Source organism: Nerophis lumbriciformis, linkage group LG25 (assembly GCF_033978685.3).
Source record: "Nerophis lumbriciformis linkage group LG25, RoL_Nlum_v2.1, whole genome shotgun sequence".
NCBI classification, from domain to species: Eukaryota; Metazoa; Chordata; class Actinopteri; order Syngnathiformes; family Syngnathidae; genus Nerophis; species Nerophis lumbriciformis.
The window spans coordinates 41,465,229-41,488,309 of record NC_084572.2 but is presented as its reverse complement, the minus strand read 5'-3'; the positions used below and the strand labels follow the sequence as shown (position 1 = coordinate 41,488,309).

The following is a 23,081-nucleotide window of genomic DNA, read 5'->3' as shown; positions in this document are numbered from 1 at the left end:
TAGAGGTTTTTGTTTCATGTCTCTCCGACCTTCCCAGGGAGAGTTACAGGCAGTTGTGTAAGATTTTTCATCCGAGGAGCAGTTTTTTGTGCGTTTTATAAACAAATTGCTGTAGAGCACAATTTTTAGATTTGGGGTTAGGTTATTTCATTAGATCACAGTTTTAGCCAGTCCTGATGTGTGTGTTCAGTTTGGTGAGTTTTGAAGCATGTTAAGGGGGTCAAATTACAGCTCAAAGAGGCAAAAGTGACTGTTTTTAGTACTTTTTTGTCTTGAAGGGTGAATTGCCAACTTCCTGTAGATTTTAGCCCGAGAATGTACCATTATGAAAGTTAGGTCTGAGTCAGACCTACATAGAGAATTTTGTTTCATGTCTTTCCGACCTTCCTAGTGGGAGTTACAGGCAGTCTAGTTTGTTTTTTTTCCTAGGGGGCGCTAGAGCGCAATTTTGATTTTTGCGGTTCAGTTTTTTTTACTAAAAGACAATTTTCGCAGGTCCTGATGGGTGGGTCAAATATGGTGAGTTTTGAAGCATGTTAAGTGGGTCAAATTAGTGCTCAAAGAGGCGGCGGAAGAATAATAAAGAATAAAGAATAAAACGAACGAATAACAATAGGTCCTTATGTCCCATTGCATAAGGACTCCCTGTGGGAGTCCTTTTGCAATGGGCCATTGCGGGCCCTAATAATTGATTTTATTTGTAAAAGCACTTTACATTGAGCAAACAACCTCAAAGTGCTACAGTGCATTTAAAAAAAAATACAATGCTAGAACCACAAATAGCTACTTTTTTTTTTTTTTGTCCTGTCCAATTTCTCAGGCAAATGTAGATGCCCGTATCGGCTGTTCACATTGACTTTACACAAGAGAAGTGTAGGGTACTTCTCTTGTTGCCTTATTAGGGCCCGCATGGCCCATTGCATAAGGACTCCCTTTGGGAGTCCTTATGCAATGGGACATAAGGACCTATTGTATTTGTAAGGTTTTATTCTTTATTCTTTTTCTTCCACCGCCTCTTTGAGCACTAATTTGACCCACTTAACATGCTTCAAAACTCACCATATTTGACCCACACATCAGGACCTGGAAAATTGTCTTTTAATAAAAAAAACGAACCGCAAAAATCAAAATTGCGCTCTAGCGCCCCCTAGGAAAAAAAAAAAAACTAGACTGCCTGTAACACCCACTAGGAAGGTCGGAAAGACATGAAACAAAAACCTCTATGTAGGGCTGACTTAGACCTAGTTTTCATAAATGTATATCTTCGGGCAAAAATCAACAGGAAGTTGGCAATTCCCCCTTCAAGACAAAAAAGTACTAAAAACAGTCACTTTTGCCTCTTTGAGCACTAATTTGACCCACTTAACATGCTTCAAAACTCACCATATTTGACCCACACATCAGGACCTGCGAAAATTGTCTTTTAATTAAAAAAAAAACGAACCGCAAAAATCAAAATTGCGCTCTAGCGCCCCCTAGGAAAAAACAAACAAAACTAGACTGCCTGTAACACCCACTAGGAAGGTCGGAAAGACATGAAACGAAAAACCTCTATGTAGGTCTGACTTAGACCTAGTTTTCTTAATTGTATATCTTCGGGCAAAAATCAACATGAAGTTGGCTATTCCCCCTTCAAGACAAAAAAGTACTAAAAACAGTCACTTTTGCCTCTTTGAGCTGTAATTTGACCCCCTTAACATGCTTCAAAACTCACCAAACTGAACGCACACATCAGGACTGGCAAACATTGCGATCTAATAAAAAAACCTAACCCCAAATTTAAAAATTGCGCTCTGTGGCAATTTTTGAATAAAACGGAGAAAAAACTGCTCTTTGGAAGAAAAAAATGACAAAACTGCCTGAAACTCCCACTGGGAAGGTCGGAAAGACATGAAACAAAAACCTCTATGTAGGTCTGACTTAGACCTAGTTTTCATAATTGTATATCTTCGGGCAAAAATCAACAGGAAGTTGGCAATTCCCCCTTCAAGACAAAAAAGTACTAAAAACAGTCACTTTTGCCTCTTTGAGCTGTAATTTGACCCCCTTAACATGCTTCAAAACTCACCAAACTGAACGCACACATCAGGACTGGCAAACATTGCGATCTACAAAAAAATCCTAACCCCAAATCTCAAAATTGCGCTCTACTGCAATTTGTTAATAAAACGCAAAAAAAAACTGCTCCTCGGAAGAAACAAAATGACAAAACTGCCTGTAACTCCCACTGGGAAGGTCGGAAAGACATGAAACAAAAACCTCTATGTAGGTCTGACTTAGACCTAGTTTTCATAATTGTATATCTTTTGGCAAAAATCAACAGGAAGTTGGCAATTCCCCCTTCAAGACAAAAAAGTAGTAAAAACAGTCACTTTTGCCTCTTTGAGCTGCAATTTGACCCCCTTAACATGCTTCAAAACTCACCAAACTGAACGCACACATCAGGACTGGCAAACATTGCGATCTAAAAAAAAATCCTAACCCCAAATCTCAAAATTGCGCTCTACTGCAATTTTTTAATAAAACGCAAAAAAAAAACTGCTCCTCGGAAGAAAAAAAATGACAAAACTGCCTGTAACTCCCACTGGGAAGGTCGGAAAGACATGAAACAAAAACCTCTATGTAGGTCTGACTTAGACCTAGTTTTCATAATTGTATATCTTCGGGCAAAGATCAACAGGAAGTTGGCAATTCCCCCTTCAAGACAAAAAAGTACTAAAAACAGTCACTTTTGCCTCTTTGAGCTGCAATTTGACCCCCTTAACACGCTTCAAAACTCACCAAACTGAACGCACACATCAGGACTGGCAAACATTGCGATCTAAAAAAAAATCCTAACCCCAAATCTCAAAATTGCGCTCTACTGTAATTTTTTAATAAAACGCAAAAAAAACCTGCTCCTCGGAAGAAAAAAATGACAAAACTGCCTGAAACTCCCACTGGGAAGGGCGGAAAGACATGAAACAAAAACCTCTATGTAGGTCTGACTTAGACCTAGTTTTCATAATTGTATATCTTCGGGCAAAAATCAACAGGAAGTTGGCAATTCCCCCTTCAAGACAAAAAAGTACTAAAAACAGTCACTTTTGCCTCTTTGAGCTGCAATTTGACCCCCTTAACATGCTTCAAAACGCACCAAACTGAACGCACACATCAGGACTGGCAAACATTGCGATCTAAAAAAAAAATCCTAACCCCAAATCTCAAAATTGCGCTCTACTGCAATTTTTTAATAAAACGCAAAAAAACCTGCTCCTCGGAAGAAGAAAAATGACAAAACTGCCTGAAACTCCCACTGGGAAGGTCGGAAAGACATGAAACAAAAACCTCTATGTAGGTCTGACTTAGACCTAGTTTTCATAATTGTATATCTTCGGGCAAAAATCAACAGGAAGTTGGCAATTCCCCCTTCAAGACAAAAAAGTACTAAAAACAGTCACTTTTGCCTCTTTGAGCTGTAATTTGACCCCCTTAACATGCTTCAAAACTCACCAAACTGAACGCACACATCAGGACTGGCAAAAATTGCGATCTAATAAAGAAATCTAACCCCAAATCTCAAAATTGCGCTCTAGAGCAATTTTTGAATAAAACGGAGAAAAAACTGCTCCTCGGAAGAAAAAAATGACAAAACTGCCTGTAACTCCCACTGGGAAGGTCGGAGAGACATGAAACAAAAACCTCTCCGTAGGTCTCACTTAGACCTACATTTCATATATTGACAACCCCCAGCAAAAATCAACAGGAAGTTTGCAATTCCCCCTTCAAAACAAAGGTTTTGTAATAACCGGTCACCTTTTTTCAAACATTATCTCCTTTAAGCGCGTTTGTCGTGTCGGCTTCAAACTAGCACAGGAGAGAGATTGAACCCTTCTGATTAAAAGTTGACCAAAGAGTTTTAATTACTGCTCCGGTTTGGATTTTATGTGCCGTCAAAGTCGGTCCCGTCCATCGCTGCTTGCAGCTTTAATTAGGGCCCGCATGGCCCATTGTATAAGGACTCCCAAAGGGAGTCCTTATGCAATGGGACATAAGGACCTATTGTATTTGTAAGGTTTTATTATTCTTTATTCTTCCGCCCCCAGCAAAAATCTACAGGAAGTTTGCTATTCCCCCTTCAACACAACATTTTTGTAAAAACCGGTAACCTTTCTTCAAACATTATCTCCTCTGAGCGTGTTTGTCGTTTCGGCTTCAAAATAACACAGGAGAGAGATTGAACCCTTTTGATTAAAAGTTATCGAAAGAGTTTGAATACCGGCTCCGGTTTTGATTTGATGACCCTTCAAAGAGCCGCTGCGCTGATGCTGCTGTTTTTTCTAGAAGGCTGCTTAAAAGCAGGAAGCACCAGCGTGCCCACACAATGCAGACAAGGTAGGTACACTAAACAAAAGTATTGGGACAATTCGGACTAAAAGTAAACAAAAGTATTGGGACACTTAGGACTAGCACCTGCCAAATACGCGGGCCCGACCAACGCTGCTTGCAGCTTTAATTCAATTTATATCTCAAGACACACTATCTGTATGTAATATGGCTTTTATTTTTTTGCGGCTCCAGACAGATTTGTTTTTGTATTTTCGGTCCAATATGGCTCTTTCAACATTTTGGGTTGCCGACCCCTGGTTTAGGTGTTGCAGTTTCATTGTGGGGGGGGGAAAAAAACAACCCATGTGAGTTCTGATGCGTTGGCATGGCAACAGACTGCGGAACACACCTGCGTCAAACACGTCGTACTCACACGCGAGTCCACTTTCAGTACTTTTCTCTTCACGGAGCCGCATCGGAGGAGGCGGGGTGGAGATGGTCGGACGAGGATGAGAGCGAGAGAGAGAGAGGGTGATAAAGGGGGAGGTGTACTTACTACTCACTGGGTTTGCGGCAGGCAGGTTGAAGAGAGTCAAGGATCCAAAACCACTGTGAGTACCTCCTTTTTTTATAACGCCATGTCTCCTTTTTGCAGTATGCGTAAATATTTCTACAAGAGTCACTCTTGTTATACGCCGCTAAAGTCATTAGGGCTCCAAGAAATGATGTTTTACTCACTTTTTGAGTAGCTCCAAACTTTCCCCGCAGACACTTTGATACACCTAATATGACGTGATGGCTTTTGATCATTTTATACATTTTACTCATTTTTTAAAAGCTATTTTTGAAAGTGTCTCAGTGGAGTGATGTGTCAAGAAGTACACAGTGTCAGGTTCAAACTCTGATGACATTATTAAGCCAGGGGTGCTCACACTTTTTCTGCAGGCGAGCTACTTTTCAATTGATCAAGTCGTGGGGATCTACCTCATTCATATATATCATTTATATTTACTTATTTATGAAATAAGTTAAAATTGTTATTTTTAATTAATAATATATTTAATTATTAATATAATTATTAATATATAATATATTTAATATTTAATATATTTAATTAATAATGTTAATTGTTAATAAGTTAAAGGTGTTTAAAGATAATACAAGAATGTTTAATACATATAGTTAATATTGTTAACAAGTTAAAGGTGTTTAAAGATAATGCAAGCACGTTTAACACATATAGTTAATATTGTTAACAAGTTAAAGGTGTTTAAAAATAATACAAGCATGTTTAACACATATAGTTAATATTGTTAACAAGTTAAAGGTGTTTAATGATAATACAAGCATGTTTAATACATATAGTTAATATTGTTACCAAGTTAAAGGTGTTTAAAGATAATACAAACATGTTTAACACATATAGTTAATATTGTTAATAAGTTAAAGGTGTTTAAAGATAATACAAGCATGTTTAACACATATAGTTAATATTGTTAATAAGTTAAAGATGTTTAAAGATAATGCAAGCATGTTTAACACATATAGTTAATATTGTTAAGGTGTTTAAAGATAATACAAGCATGTTTAACACATATAGTTAATATTGTTAATAAATTAAAGGTGTTTAATGATAATACAAGAATGTTTAATACATATAGTTAATATTGTTAACAAGTTAAAGGTGTTTAAAGATAATACAAGCATGTTTAACACATATAGTTAATATTGTTAACAAGTTAAAGGTGTTTAAAAATAATACAAGCATGTTTAACACATATAGTTAATATTGTTAACAAGTTAAAGGTGTTTAAAGATAATGCAAGCATGTTTAATACATATAGTTAATATTGTTAACAAGTTAAAGGTGTTTAATGATAATACAAGTATGTTTAATACATATAGTTAATATTGTTAACAAGTTAAAGGTGTTTAATGATAATACAAGCATGTGTAACACATATAGTTAATATTGTTAACAAGTTAAAGGTGTTTAAAGATAATGCAAGCATGTTTAACACATATAGTTAATATTGTTAACAAGTTAAGGTGTTTAAAGATAATACAAGCATGTTTAATACATATAGTTAATATTGTTAACAAGTTAAAGGTGTTTAAAGATAATGCAAGCATGTTTAACACATATAGTTAATATTGTTAACAAGTTAAGGTGTTTAAAGATAATACAAGAATGTTTAATACATATAGTTAATATTGTTAACAAGTTAAAGGTGTTTAATGATAATACAAGCATGTTTAATACATATAGTTAATATTGTTAACAAGTTAAAGGTGTTTAATGATAATGCAAGCATGTTTAACACATATAGTTAATATTGTTAATAAGTTAAAGGTGTTTAAAGATAATACAGGCATGTTTAACACATATAGTTAATATTATTAATAAGTTAAAGGTGTTTAAAAATAATACAAGCATGTTTAACACATATAGTTAATATTGTTAACAAGTTAAGGTGTTTAAAGATAATACAAGAATGTTTAATACATATAGTTAATATTGTTAACAAGTTAAAGGTGTTTAAAGATAATGCAAGCATGTTTAACACATATAGTTAATATTGTTAACAAGTTAAGGTGTTTAAAGATAATACAAGCATGTTTAACACATATAGTTAATATTGTTAACAAGTTAAGGTGTTTAAAGATAATACAAGAATGTTTAATACATATAGTTAATATTGTTAACAAGTTAAAGGTGTTTAAAGATAATGCAAGCATGTTTAACACATATAGTTAATATTGTTAACAAGTTAAGGTGTTTAAAGATAATACAAGAATGTTTAATACATATAGTTAATATTGTTAACAAGTTAAAGGTGTTTAAAGATAATGCAAGCATGTTTAATACATAAAGTTAATATTATTAATAAGTTAAAGGTGTTTAAAGATAATACAAGAATGTTTAATACATATAGTTAATATTGTTAACAAGTTAAAGGTGTTTAATGATAATACAAGCATGTTTAACACATATAGTTAATATTGTTAATAAGTTAAAGGTGTTTAATGATAATACAAGCATGTTTAACACATATAGTTAATATTGTTAACAAGTTAAGGTGTTTAAAGATAATACAAGAATGTTTAATACATATAGTTAATATTGTTAACAAGTTAAAGGTGTTTAAAGATAATGCAAGCATGTTTAACACATATAGTTAATATTGTTAACAAGTTAAGGTGTTTAAAGATAATACAAGAATGTTTAATACATATAGTTAATATTGTTAACAAGTTAAAGGTGTTTAAAGATAATGCAAGCATGTTTAACACATATAGTTAATATTGTTAACAAGTTAAGGTGTTTAAAGATAATACAAGAATGTTTAATACATATAGTTAATATTGTTAACAAGTTAAAGGTGTTTAAAGATAATGCAAGCATGTTTAATACATAAAGTTAATATTATTAATAAGTTAAAGGTGTTTAAAGATAATACAAGAATGTTTAACACATATAGTTAATATTGTTAACAAGTTAAAGGTGTTTAATGATAATACAAGCATGTTTAACACATATAGTTAATATTGTTAATAAGTTAAAGGTGTTTAATGATAATACAAGCATGTTTAACACATATAGATTCCTTTCTTTCATGAAGACAAGAATATAAGTTGGTGTATTACCTGATTGTGATGACTTGCATTGATTGGAATCAGACAGTGGTGCTAAAAACGTCCGCATTTTCGAATGGAGGATAAAAAAAGTCCTCCTTTCTGTCCAATACCACATGAAAGTGGTTGGTTTTTGGCATCTTATTTGTCCAGCTTCCGTACTCCTCTGTATACACTTTACAAGAAATACATTGGCGGCAAACTCCGTAGCTTGCTAGCTTGTGCACGCCAGCTTTCTGAGACTCTTATTTTGTTAGCGCAACTGTGCAGTCGGTCTTTGGAGTTTTGACGACAGGTACGGCGCCAGAGTCTGTTGAAATAAAGTGTTTCTCGCCTTCCTGTCGGTCATTTTAATGAGCTGGCAGCAGCCAGCGTCATCTCAAAAGACCCTCGGGTGCCGTGAATGTCAATCAAGTGACGGAAGTGACGTCATAGTGAAGATTTATGTTCGCTCATTTTTAGGACTATTTTTTTTAATGCCTGCCTGGTGATCGACTGACACACCCTCCGAGATCGACCGGTAGCTCGCGATCGACGTAGTGAGCACCCCTGTATTAAACAGACAAGAAGCAAGGAATCATGCAGAGACAAGAGTTCAATTTTGGCCCAATGAGGAGAGACGTTTGGGGCTGCACACTCTGTCATGATCCATGTTTTGTTTAGTTATGTTCTGTTAGTTTTGGACTCCCTTAGTTCCTGTTTATTTTAGTCACCATGGCGACCTATTGGTTTCACCTGCCTCATGTGTTCGATACGCACCTGCTCTAATCAAGAGACTTTTATTCAAGCCTGTCTTTGCCTTTGCCAAGTCTATGTTCTTGAGTCCTGTGCTAGTTTGTACCCTAGCTTCACGTGCGACTTTTGGTTTGCTTCCTGTTTTTGGCATGTGTTATGATTTGCAAAGATTAAATCATATCCTACCTTCACGCTGTCGTCCGGAGCCGTCAGTATTGCATTCCGGGAGAACAGACCCCGCAACACCATGCGACACTCAGTTACAATCTCCCGCCACGCTCTAAGGCACAGCCCACGTGCTCCTCTATTTATTTGGGAGGTCCCTGGTTACATGACTGTGGCTGCTTCTGGCTAATTTCAGCAGCCCCAGTTAGACACAATATATGATTATTCAGAAATGCAAATGTGCTGACACTCGTGTTATCGCCCTGTCTCTGCTTTGTCTGCGTCACGGTACTCGATGTTCTGGACACAAAAACTGATACGAGACGACTGCGATCCAAGATTGCAAGTTGTCCCTTTGCACAGATAGAAAAGTACAACTTCAGCACAATTGATAATAACTATAGCAACGGCCTTTAAGCATAAGAGTTGTGTGATAACTTACACATGATTATTCTAACACACAGGTACAGTAGTGAAGGTGTAGCGGGTGGGAGGTGTAGACTGAAAAGGTGGCGGGCCACTCTGGGTCAGTCTTGAGTTCTCGGTGAAGTTCTCACATCTGTGGAACTCTTTGCCACTGGACTTAAAGTCAAAGTTAGACTTTTCTGCACCCAAACTGAAAAAGTGGCTTAAGGAAAATGAGAAGTGTGAGCACTCGGATAGGTCTTTATTGTCATTGCACAAGTACAAGGAAACGTTGTTTTCAGCACAAACCCGTTCAAGATGAGACAAACAAACAGTGTACAGGGTTACAGAACAGGAACGCTGATGGGTCGCCACTGGGGGCCCCATAAAAGATGGGAAAGAGGTAAAAGGAGTAAAAAAAATACAATCTAGACTGGGCTCCTAAGGGGGCCCAGTCTGGAGTAGGAAAAAACCTCCATAGCAAAGCACATTTTACAACGTACATCTCCAGATATATGGCGTCACGGTGGTAGAGGGGTTAGTGCATCTGCCTCACAATACGAAGGTCCTGAGTAGTCTTGGGTTCAATCCCGGGCTCGGGATCTTTCTGTGTGGAGTTTGCATGTTCTCCCCGTGACTGCGTGGGTTCCCTCCGGGTACTCCGGCTTCCTCCCACCTCCAAAGACATGCACCTGGGGATAGGTTGATTGGCAACACTAAATTGGCCCTAGTGTGTGAATGTTGTCTGTCTATCTGTGTTGGCCCTGCGATGAGGTGGCGACTTGTCCAGGGTGTACCCCGCCTTCCGCCCGATTGTAGCTGAGATAGGCTCCAGCGCCCCCCGCGACCCCAAAAAAGGGAATAAGCGGTAGAAAATGGATGGATGGATGGATGGATCTCCAGATATCTAGCAACAGAGGGGAGGGAGTGCGGGGCCATGGTGACAGGCCGCAGCTCTCGGCGCTGCCCATCCTTCCATCACCCCTATGGGATTTGCGTCGAGGGCGTTGGATGGGGGGGGGTGGAGTATGTGTGTGTGGCGTATATATTTTGTGGATGCATGTGTGTGTGTGTAAGCCTGCAGTGTGTCTCTGTTCCGCGGCCTTGATGTCGTGCAGCCGACAATGTTTTGTATACGAGTGAAAATAAAATGTGCTTTTCACTCTGACGCTCTGAAACCCCTTTTTCTTTTTTCCAAACTCACCTGGGATATTTTGATATTAATAAATGTATCTGCTCCTTGACGCCGAGCGGAGCGACCTCCAGGCTTATGGACAAACTACTACTATCTAGACCTGCACACACCTGTTGTTGTGTTTTGTGCAATAGTTCTTCTTCAGGTTGTACTAAAACTAATTGAGTTGTACTTTTTAAGTGCAATGACAACAACGTGTAAACAATTTGCTATAAAACAGGCAAGCAATGTCGCATGAGAACATGTAAACGTACTTCCGTGACACACACATTTGCATACAATCTGATTTCCCGGGCGACAAATGCCTCGGCCTGGTGTTGTTGTTGTCCTTGCTCTTGTCTTCCACTAACCTCCTCACTCCTCCCCTCTGGCTGCCCTGGACACAGAGAAAGGTAAACACATTCCGGCTCCTTCTTCACCATTTTATTCTGCTTTCATTTCCTCCCTCTGTGCCCTCCTCAAAGTCACCCATTGTAGACGTGGAGGAAATGAAAGGGACCTTTTCTGTCTACCATATGCACACACACACACACACACACACACACACACACACACACACACACACACACAGACACACACACACACACACACACATTTTTGTATTTCTTACCTTCTTGAGACCTGAGAAAAATGCCTCCCTCTTTAGGACCAGCCTTTCTAGATATATAAAGAAGTGTATTTACAACATTAATAATATATACATACTATGCACATATAAGAAAGGTAAGCTTTTAGTTATTTTTTAAAAATAAAATTTTTTGTTTGTAATTGGTTTTTGATCTTCATTATTTACTTCAAGTTATTACATTTATTTTTGTATTTTTTTGAATTAATTTTGACCAAAAGGGGCACATTTCAATTCGTTACATACACTTGTTATTTCATATGTTGACATACTTTTATTATTATTTTTTTGTATTATTAATTGTGGCTAAAGGGGGCGCATTTCAATTTCTTACACACACTTGTTATTTCATATGTTTACCAGATTGGGAGCACTTCAAATTTGGACACACACTTGTTATTTCATATGTTGACATACTTTTATTATTATTTTATTATTATTATTAAATGTGGCCAAAGGGGGCGCATTTCAATTTCTTACACACATGTGTTATTACATATGTTCACCAGAGGGGGAGCACTTCAAATTTGGACACACACTTGTTATTTCATATGTTGACATACTTTTATTATTATTTTTTTATTATTATTAAATGTGGCCAAAGGGGGCGCATTTCAATTTCTTACACACATGTGTTATTACATATGTTCACCAGAGGGGGAGCACTTAAAATTTGGACACACACTTGTTATTTCATATGTTGACATACTTTTATTATTTTTAATTTTTTATTATTAAATGTGGCCAAAGGGGGCGCATTTCAATTTCTTGCACACACTTGTTCTTTCATATGTTGACCAGATTGGGAGCACTTCAAATTTTGACACACACACTTGTTATTTCATATGTTGACATACTTTTATTTTTTATTTTTTTTAATTATTTAATGTGGCCAAAGGGGGCGCATTTCAATTTCTTACACACACTTGTTATTTCATATGTTGACCAGAGGGGGAGCACTTCAAATTTTGACACATACTTGTTATTTCATATGTTGACATACTTTTATTATTATTTTTTTTTAATTATTAAATGTGGCCAAAGGGGGCGCATTTCAATTTCTTACACACACTTGTTATTACATATGTTGGCCAGAGGGGGCGCACTTTAAATTTGGACACACACTTGTTATTTCATATGTTGACATACTTTTATTTATTTATTTTTTTATTATTAATTGTGGCGCATTTCAACTTCTTACACACACTAGTTATTTCATAAGTTGACCAGATTGGGAGCACTTCAAATTTTGACACACGCTTGTTATTTCATATGTTGACATACTTTTATTATTATTTTTTTATTATTATTAAATGTGGCCAAAGGGGGCGCATTTCAATTTCTTACACACACTTGTTATTACATATGTTGGCCAGAGGGGGCGCACTTTAAATTTTGACACACACACTTGTTATTTCATATGTTGACATACTTTTATTATTATTATTTTTTTATTATTAAATGTGGCCAAAGGGGGCGCATTTCAATTTCTTACAAACACTTGTTATTTCATATGTTGACCAGATTGGGAGCACTTCAAATTTTGACACACACACTTGTTATTTCATATGTTGACATACTTTTATTATTATTATTTTTAATTATTAATTGTGGCGCATTTCAACTTCTTACACACACTTGTTATTTCATAAGTTGACCAGATTGGGAGCACTTCAAATTTTGACACACGCTTGTTATTTCATATGTTGACATACTTTTATTATTATTTTTTTATTATTATTAAATGTGGCCAAAGGGGGCGCATTTCAATTTCTTACACACACTTGTTATTACATATGTTGGCCAGAGGGGGCGCACTTTAAATTTGGACACACACTTGTTATTTCATATGTTGACATACTTTTATTATTATTTTTTTTAATTATTAATTGTGGCGCATTTCAACTTCTTACACACACTTGTTATTTTATAAGTTGACCAGATTGGGAGCACTTCAAATTTTGACACACGCTTGTTATTTCATATGTTGACATACTTTTATTATTATTTTTTTATTATTATTAAATGTGGCCAAAGGGGGCGCATTTCAATTTCTTACACACACTTGTTATTACATATGTTGGCCAGAGGGGGCGCACTTTAAATTTTGACACAAACTTGTTATTTCATATGTTGACATACTTTAAATTTTTTTTTAATTATTATTATTAATTGTGGCCAAAGGGGGCGCATTTCAATTTCTTACACACATGTGTTATCACATATGTTCACCAGAGGGGGAGCACTTCAAATTTTGACACACACTTGTTATTTCATATGTTGACATACTTTTATTATTTTTTATTTTTTTTAATTATTGAATGTGGCCAAAGGGGGCGCATTTCAATTTCTTACACACACTTGTTATTACATATGTTGGCCAGAGGGGGCGCACTTCAAATTTTGGCACACACTTGTTATTTCATATGTTGACATACTTTTATTTATTTTATTTTTTTAATTAATTGTGGCCAAAGGGGGCGCATTTCAATTTCTTACACACACTTGTTATTTCATATGTTGACCAGATTGGGAGCACTTCAAATTTTGACACACACTTGTTATTTCATATGTTGACATACTTGTATTTATTTTTTTAAATTATTAAATGTGGCCAAAGGGGGCGCATTTCAATTTCTTACACACAGTTGTTATTACATATGTTGGCCAGAGGGGGAGCACTTCAAATTTTGACACACACTTGTTATTTCATATGTTGACATACTTTAATTTTTATTTTTATTTTTATTATTAATTGTGGCCAAAGGGGGCGCATTTCGATTTCTTACACACATGTGTTACTACATATGTTCACCAGAGGGGGAGCACTTCAAATTTGGACACACACTTGTTATTTCATATGTTGGCATACTTTTATTTTATTTATTTTTTATTATTAATTGTGGCCAAAGGGGGCGCATTTCGATTTCTTACACACACTTGTTATTTCATATGTTGACCAGATTGGGAGCACTTCAAATTTTGACACACACTTGTTATTTCATATGTTGACATACTTTTATTATAATTTTTTTGTATTATTAATTGTGGCTAAAGGGGGCGAATTTCAACTTCTTACACACACTTGTTCTTTCATATGTTGACCAGAGGGGGAGCACTTCAAATTTGGACACACACTTGTTATTTCATATGTTGACATACTTTTATTTATTTATTTTTATTATTATTAAATGTGGCCAAAGGGGGCGCATTTCAATTTCTGACACACACTTGTTATTTCATATGTTGACCAGATTGGGAGCACTTCAAATTTTGACACATACTTGTTATTTCATATGTTGACATACTTTTATTTATTTATTTTTATTATTATTAAATGTGGCCAAAGGGGGCGCATTTCAATTTCTTACACACACTTGCTATTTCATATGTTGACCAGAGGGGGAGCACTTCAAATTTTGACACACACTTGTTATTTCATATGTTGACATACTTTTATTATTATTTTTGTATTATTATTAAATGTGGCCAAAGGGGGCGCATTTCAATTTCTTACACACATGTGTTATCACATATGTTCACCAGAGGGGGAGCACTTCAAATTTTGACACACACTTGTTATTTCATATGTTGACATACTTTTATTATTTTTATTTTTTTTTAATTATTAAATGTGGCCAAAGGGGGCGCATTTCAATTTCTTACACACACTTGTTATTACATATGTTGGCCAGAGGGGGCGCACTTCAAATTTTGGCACACACTTGTTATTTCATATGTTGACATACTTTTATTTATTTTATTTTTTTAATTAATTGTGGCCAAAGGGGGCGCATTTCAATTTCTTACACACACTTGTTATTTCATATGTTGACCAGATTGGGAGCACTTCAAATTTTGACACACACTTGTTATTTCATATGTTGACATACTTTTATTTATTTTTTTAAATTATTAAATGTGGCCAAAGGGGGCGCATTTCAATTTCTTACACACAGTTGTTATTACATATGTTGGCCAGAGGGGGAGCACTTCAAATTTTGACACACACTTGTTATTTCATATGTTGACATACTTTAATTTTTATTTTTATTTTTATTATTAATTGTGGCCAAAGGGGGCGCATTTCGATTTCTTACACACATGTGTTACTACATATGTTCACCAGAGGGGGAGCACTTCAAATTTGGACACACACTTGTTATTTCATATGTTGGCATACTTTTATTTTATTTATTTTTTATTATTAATTGTGGCCAAAGGGGGCGCATTTCGATTTCTTACACACACTTGTTATTTCATATGTTGACCAGATTGGGAGCACTTCAAATTTTGACACACACTTGTTATTTCATATGTTGACATACTTTTATTATAATTTTTTTGTATTATTAATTGTGGCTAAAGGGGGCGAATTTCAACTTCTTACACACACTTGTTCTTTCATATGTTGACCAGAGGGGGAGCACTTCAAATTTGGACACACACTTGTTATTTCATATGTTGACATACTTTTATTTTATTTATTTTTTATTATTAATTGTGGCCAAAGGGGGCGCATTTCAATTTCTTACACACACTTGTTATTACATATGTTGGCCAGAGGGGGAGCACTTCAAATTTTGACACACACTTGTTATTTCATATGTTGACATACTTTTATTATTATTATTTTTTATTATTAAATGTGGCCAAAGGGGGCGCATTTCAATTTCTTACACACACTTGTTATTACATATGTTGACCAGAGGGGGAGCACTTTAAATTTGGACACACACTTGTTATTTCATATGTTGACATACTTTTATTATTATTTTTTTTAATTATTAATTGTGGCGCATTTCAACTTCTTACACACACATGTTGTTTCATATGTTGACCAGATTGGGAGCACTTCAAATTTTGACACACACTTGTTATTTCATATGTTGACATACTTTTATTATTTATTTTTTTTATTATTAAATGTGGCCAAAGGGGGTGCATTTCAATTTCTTACACACAATTGTTATTACATATGTTGACCAGAGGGGGCGCACTTCAAATTTTGACACATACTTGTTATTTCATATGTTGACCTACTTTTATTATTTATTTATTTTTATTATTAAATGTGGCCAAAGGGGGCGCATTTAAATTTCTTACACACACTTGTTATTTCATATGTTGACCAGATTGGGAGCACTTCAAATTTTGACACACACTTGTTATTTCATATGTTGACATACTTTTTTTTATTATTATTATTTGTTATTATTAAATGTGGCCAAAGGGGGCGCATTTCAATTTCTTACACACACTTGTTATTTCATATGTTGACATACTTTAATTTTATTATTATTTTTTTATTATTAATTGTGGCCAAAGGGGGCGCATTTCAATTTCTTACACACACGTGTTATTACATATGTTCACCAGAGGGGGAGCACTTCAAATTTGGACACACACTTGTTATTTCATCTGTTGACATACTTTTATTTATTTTTTTTAATTATTATTAATTGTAGCCAAAGGGGTCGCATTTCAATTTCTTACACACACTTGTTATTTCATATGTTGACCAGAGGGGGAGCACTTCAAATTTGGACACACACTTGTTATTTCATATGTTGACATACTTTTTTTTGTTTAGTTTTTTTTATTATTAATTGTGGCGCATTTCAACTTCTTACACACACACATGTTATTTCATATGTTGACCAGAGGGGGAGCACTTTTAAAAGCGACACACAGTCAATTTGACAAACGCCTACTTTTTGGGACCACCCTCATGTTGATAGATGTCACCCAGCAGGGGTGCAAATGAGACATTGTCTATTAGATGCAATGTTATTGTTTTATTTCATCACTTGTTCACACCTCCTCATATGGAAGATGCTTGTCCTTCTTCATGTCTCAAGAAGGGTAGCAATACAAGAACACACACACACACCCAGAATGCAATGAGAGCATCCCAGAGGAGTGAGACTAGTAATGTGTGTTAGATCCATGTTGAAGTTAAATTGCTTTCAGTTCCCTTGTTGTCACTCTTTTCATCTCCTCCTTGCATCACGCCGGGCTATCGATCGTGTGTGTGTGTGTGTGTGTGTGTGTGTGTGTGTGTGTGTGTGTGTGTGTGTGTGTGTGTGTGTGTCAGCCATGTAAAGGTCAGCTCAAACGTTGTTAGTACCGCCACAATTTGTGCATCCTTTTTAGTCCTCATTAATTTGTTGCTCCATCCATTCTGTAGACACAATTTATAATCAATAGAGCGCAGGTGTCAGGAAATAGTCAAATACTTCATCTGTCCTGCTCAATGTATTTCAACGTTGACGTAAAATGTACCTAGACAATAAGGCGCACTTAAAATCCTTTTTTCCCCCTTCAAAACTTGACAGTGCGCCTTATAACCCGGTGCGCCTAATGTACGGAATCATTCTGGTTGTGCTTACCGACATTGAAAATATTCTATTTCGTACATGGTGTAATGATAAGTGTGACCAGTAGATGGCAGTCACACATAAGAGATACGTGTAGACTGCAATATGATGGCAGTCACACATGAGAGATACGTGTAGACTGCAATATGATGGCAGTCACACATAAGAGATACGTGTAGAGTGCAATATGATGGCAGTCACACATAAGATATACGTGTAGACTGCAATATGACGGCAGTCACACATAAGAGATACGTGTAGACTGCAATATGATGGCAGTCACACATAAGAGATACGTGTAGACTGCAATATGATGGCAGTCACACATAAGAGATACGTGTAGACTGCAATATGATGGCAGTCACACATAAGAGATACGTGTAGACTGCAATATGATGGCAGTCACACATAAGAGATACGTGTAGACTGCAATGTGATGGCAGTCACACATAAGAGATACGTGTAGACTGCAATATGATGGCAGTCACACATAAGAGATACGTGTAGATTGCAATATGATGGCAGTCACACATAAAATATACGTGTAGACTGCAATATGATGGCAGTCACACATAAGAGATACATGTGGACTGCAATATGATGGCAGTCACACATAAGAGATACGTGTAGACTGCAATATGATGGCAGTCACACAAAAGAGATACGCGTCGACTGCAATATGATGGCAGTCACACATAAGAGATACGTGTAGACTGCAATATGATGGCAGTCACACATAAGAGATATGTGTCGACTGCAATATGATGGCAGTCACACATAAGAGATACGTGTAGACTGCAATATGATGGCAGTCACACATAAGAGATACGTGTAGACTGCAATATGATGGCAGTCACACATAAAAGATACGTGTAGACTGCAATATGATGGCAGTCACACATAAGAGATACGAGTAGACTGCAATATGATGGCAGTCACACATAAGAGATACGTGTCGACTGCAATATGATGGCAGTGACACATAAGAGATACGTGTAGACTGCAATATGATGGCAGTCACACATAAGAGATACGTGTAGACTGCAATATGATGGCAGTCACACATAAAAGATACGTGTAGACGGCAATATGATGGCAGTTACACTTAAGAGATACGTGCAGACTGCAATATGATGGCAGTCACACATAAGAGATACGTGTAGACTGCAATATGATGGCAGTCACACATGAGAGATACGTGTAGACTGCAATATGATGGCAGTCACACATAAGAGATACGTGTAGAGTGCAATATGATGGCAGTCACACATAAGAGATGCGTGTAGACTGCAATATGATGGCAGTCACACATAAGAGATCTGTGTAGACTGCAATATGATGGCAGTCACACATAAGAGATACGTGTAGACTGCAATATGATGGCAGTCACACATAAGAGATACGTGTCGACTGCAATATGATGGCAGTCACACATGAGAGATACGTGTAGACTGCAATATGATGGCAGTCACGCATAAGAGATACGTGTAGACTGCAATATGATGGCAGTCACACATAAGAGATACGTGCAGACTGCAATATGATGGCAGTCACGCATAAGAGATACGTGTAGACTGCAATATGATGGCAGTCACACATAAGAGATACGTGTAGACTGCAATATGATGGCAGTCACACATAAGAGATATGTGTAGACTGCAATATGATGGCAGTCACACATAAGAGATACGTGTAGACTGCAATATGATGGCAGTCACACATAAGAGATACGTGTAGACTGCAATATGATGGCAGTCGCACATAAGAGATACGTGTAGACTGCAATATGATGGCAGTCACACATAAGAGATACGTGTAAACTGCAATATGATGGCAGTCACACATAAGAGATACGTGTAGACTGCAATATGATGGCAGTCACACATAAGAGATACGCGTAGACTGCAATATGATGGCAGTCACACATAAGAGATACGTGCAGACTGCAATATGACGGCAGTCACACATAAGAGATACGTGTAGACTGCAATATGATGGCAGTCACACATAAGAGATACGTGTAGACTGCAATATGATGGCAGTCACACATAAGAGATACGTGTAGACTGCAATATGATGGCAGTCACACATAAGAGATACGTGTAGACTGCAATATGATGGCAGTCACACATAAGAGATCCGTGTAGACTGCAATATGATGGCAGTCACACATAAGATATACGTGTAGACTGCAATATGATGGCAGTCACACATAAGAGATACGTGTAGACTGCAATATGATGGCAGTCACACATAAGAGATACGTGTAGACTGCAATATGATGGCAGTCACACATAAGAGATACGTGTAGACTGCAATATGATGGCAGTGACACATAAGATATATGTGTAGACTGCAATATGATGGCAGTCACACATAAGAGATACGTGTAGACTGCAATATGATGGCAGTCACACATAAGAGATACGTGTAGACTGCAATATGACGGCAGTCACACATAAGAGATACGTGTAGACTGCAATATGATGGCAGTCACACATAAGAGATACGCATCGACTGCAATATGATGGCAGTCACACATGAGAGATACGTGTAGACTGCAAAATGATGGCAGTCACACATAAGAGATACGTGTAGACTGCAATATGATGGCAGTCACACATAAGAGATACCGGTTTTACGTATCGACGCGAAAATGTCAGGAGACATCTATGATGACGGGACGCACATCAAAGTTAATTAACGAAGTTAATTGTTGTTGTTGTTTCTCCTCACAGGGATTTTGCCTACGTGGCGCGGGATAAAAACACCCGGATCCTCAAATGCCACGTGTTCCGCTGTGACACGCCGGCCAAAGCCATCGCCACCAGCCTCCATGAGATCTGCTCCCGGGTAAGAGAAGGCGTGTCACTAACCTCTCTGTTAGAATAATTGTATCTAAGTTAGCGAGATTACAAAAGCTGTCTTTAATCCTACCAAGCAGGAGGCTCGTAAAACTCCACTGTGTAGGATGGGTAGCAACATGAAGGGGTTTTGTTTCTTTCATGTATTGTAATCAACAGAAAGATATTGTTTTGACCCGAGATCTACAAAGCGTAGAGAAAGCAGAACAAGACTCCCCTCCAGGCACCGCTTCTTTGAACTGTTTTACCACCTTTTCTTTGAACTGTGTTAATCAAAGGCCATGGCTGTTTACGACCCCCGTCCCTTAGAAACAGCCGTTGCCATGTAACCAGGGAAAGTACAAATAACAGAGGAGGCGTACAATCTTTCGCCAGAGCGTGATGGAGACTGTACAAAAGTACAGCCCAGATGTTTTCTCCTCGATTGAGCCAAATTTAATTCCTTGCTTCTTGTCTTGTTTAATAGATGTCATCAGTGTTTGAACATGACACTCTCCTTTCTGTGTCAATAGTCATAGTAATGACTTGTTACAGCGTCTCAGCACACGTCCTCACCTTCCAGCAAGAAGTTTTACTGCAGTGTCTTCTCAGGAAACTATACTGTGCACTTTATTGCTATTATGTAGCGGTGTGGATTTACTAGATAGTAAAAATGAGTCATTATTGTCTAAATAGCTGCAACACAAGAGAAGTCATGGGCTGCATGAGTGCTGCCCTTCTTTGAACTGTTTTTACGATCTTTTCTTTGAACTGTGTTAATCAAAGGCGATGGCTGTTTACGACCCCCGTCCCTTAGAAACAGCCGTTGCCATGTAATCAGGGAAAGTCCAATTAACAGAGGAGGCGTACAATCTTTCGCCAGAGCGTGATGGAGACTGTACAAAAGTACAGCCCAGATGTTTTCTCCTCGATTGAGCCAAATTTAATTCCTTGCTTCTTGTCTTGTTTAATAGATTTCATCAGTGTTTGAACATGACACTCTCCTTTCTGTGTCAATAGTCATAGTAATGACTTGTTACAGCGTCTCAGCACACGTCCTCACCTTCCAGCAAGAAGTTTTACTGCAGTGTCTTCTCAGGAAACTATACTGTGCACTTTATTGCTATTATGTAGCGGTGTGGATTTACTAGATAGTAAAAATGAGTCATTATTGTCTAAATAGCTGCAACACAAGAGAAGTCATGGACTGCATGAGTGCTGCCCTTCTTTGAACTGTTTTTACGATCTTTTCTTTGAACTGTGTTAATCAAAGGCCATGGCTGTTTACGACCCCCGTCCCTTAGAAACAGCCGTTGCCATGTAATCAGGGAAAGTCCAATTAACAGAGGAGGCGTACAATCTTTCGCCAGAGCGTGATGGAGACTGTACAAAAGTACAGCCCAGATGTTTTCTCCTCGATTGAGCCAAATTTAATTCCTTGCTTCTTGTCTTGTTTAATAGATGTCATCAGTGTTTGAACATGACACTCTCCTTTCTGTGTCAATAGTCATAGTAATGACTTGTTACAGCGTCTCAGCACACGTCCTCACCTTCCAGCAAGAAGTTTTACTGCAGTGTCTTCTCAGGAAACTATACTGTGCACTTTATTGCTGTTATGTAGCGGTGTGGATTTACTAGATAGTAAAAATGAGTCATTATTGTCTAAATAGCTGCAACACAAGAGAAGTCATGGACTGCATGAGTGCTGCCCTTCTTTGAACTGTTTTACGATCTTTTCTTTGAACTGTGTTAATCAAAGGCGATGGCTGTTTACGACCCCCGTCCCTTAGAAACAGCCGTTGCCATGTAATCAGGGAAAGTACAAATAACAGAGGAGGCGTACAATCTTTCGCCAGACTGTACAAGAGTACAGCCCAGACTCTCCTCAATTGAGCCAAGTTTAATTCCTTGCTTCTTGTCTTGTTTAATAGATGTCATCAGTGTTTGAACATGACACTCTCCATTCTGTGTCAATAGTCATAGTAATGACTTGTTACAGCGTCTCAGCACACGTCCTCACCTTCCAGCAAGAAGTTTTACTGCAGTGTCTTCTCAGGAAACTATACTGTGCACTTTATTGCTATTATGTAGCGGTGTGGATTTACTAGCCAGTAAAAATGAGTCATTATTGTCTAAATAGCTGCAACACAAGAGAAGTCATGGACTGCATGAGTGCTGCCCTTCTTTGAACTGTTTTTACGATCTTTTCTTTGAACTGTGTTAATCAAAGGCGATGGCTGTTTACGACCCCCGTCCCTTAGAAACAGCCGTTGCCATGTAATCAGGGAAAGTCCAATTAACAGAGGAGGCGTACAATCTTTCGCCAGAGCGTGATGGAGACTGTACAAAAGTACAGCCCAGATGTTTTCTCCTCGATTGAGCCAAATTGAATTCCTTGCTTCTTGTCTTGTTTAATAGATGTCATCAGTGTTTGAACATGACACTCTCCTTTCTGTGTCAATAGTCATAGTAATGACTTGTTACAGCGTCTCAGCACACGTCCTCACCTTCCAGCAAGAAGTTTTACTGCAGTGTCTTCTCAGGAAACTATACTGTGCACTTTATTGCTATTATGTAGCGGTGTGGATTTACTAGATAGTAAAAATGAGTCATTATTGTCTAAATAGCTGCAACACAAGAGAAGTCATGGACTGCATGAGTGCTGCCCTTTTGAGAAAGTGGGCTGCGTGGTAGTAAATCTAGACTGCGATGCACTGACTACTGTAAGTAGAATAGAATAGAACGGACTTTATTGCCATTATATTTGCATATAACGAGATTAAGGACTC

General features: G+C 37.3%; 1 protein-coding gene across 6 annotated transcripts in view; it reads left to right on the top strand.

The window, feature by feature from the left end:
* apbb2b (amyloid beta (A4) precursor protein-binding, family B, member 2b) overlaps positions 1-23,081 on the top strand; it is a 301,890-nt gene that overhangs the window by 244,811 nt on the left and 33,998 nt on the right. For 5 of the 6 annotated variants that reach the window (XM_061984438.2, XM_061984436.2, XM_061984439.2 and 2 more), the window contains one exon: positions 20,188-20,302. In XM_061984438.2, coding sequence (XP_061840422.1) covers positions 20,188-20,302 — 115 coding nt within the window. Of the gene's footprint in view, positions 1-4,885; positions 4,920-20,187; positions 20,303-23,081 lie in introns of those variants that run through there. The other variant, XM_061984442.2, reaches the window with a different exon arrangement.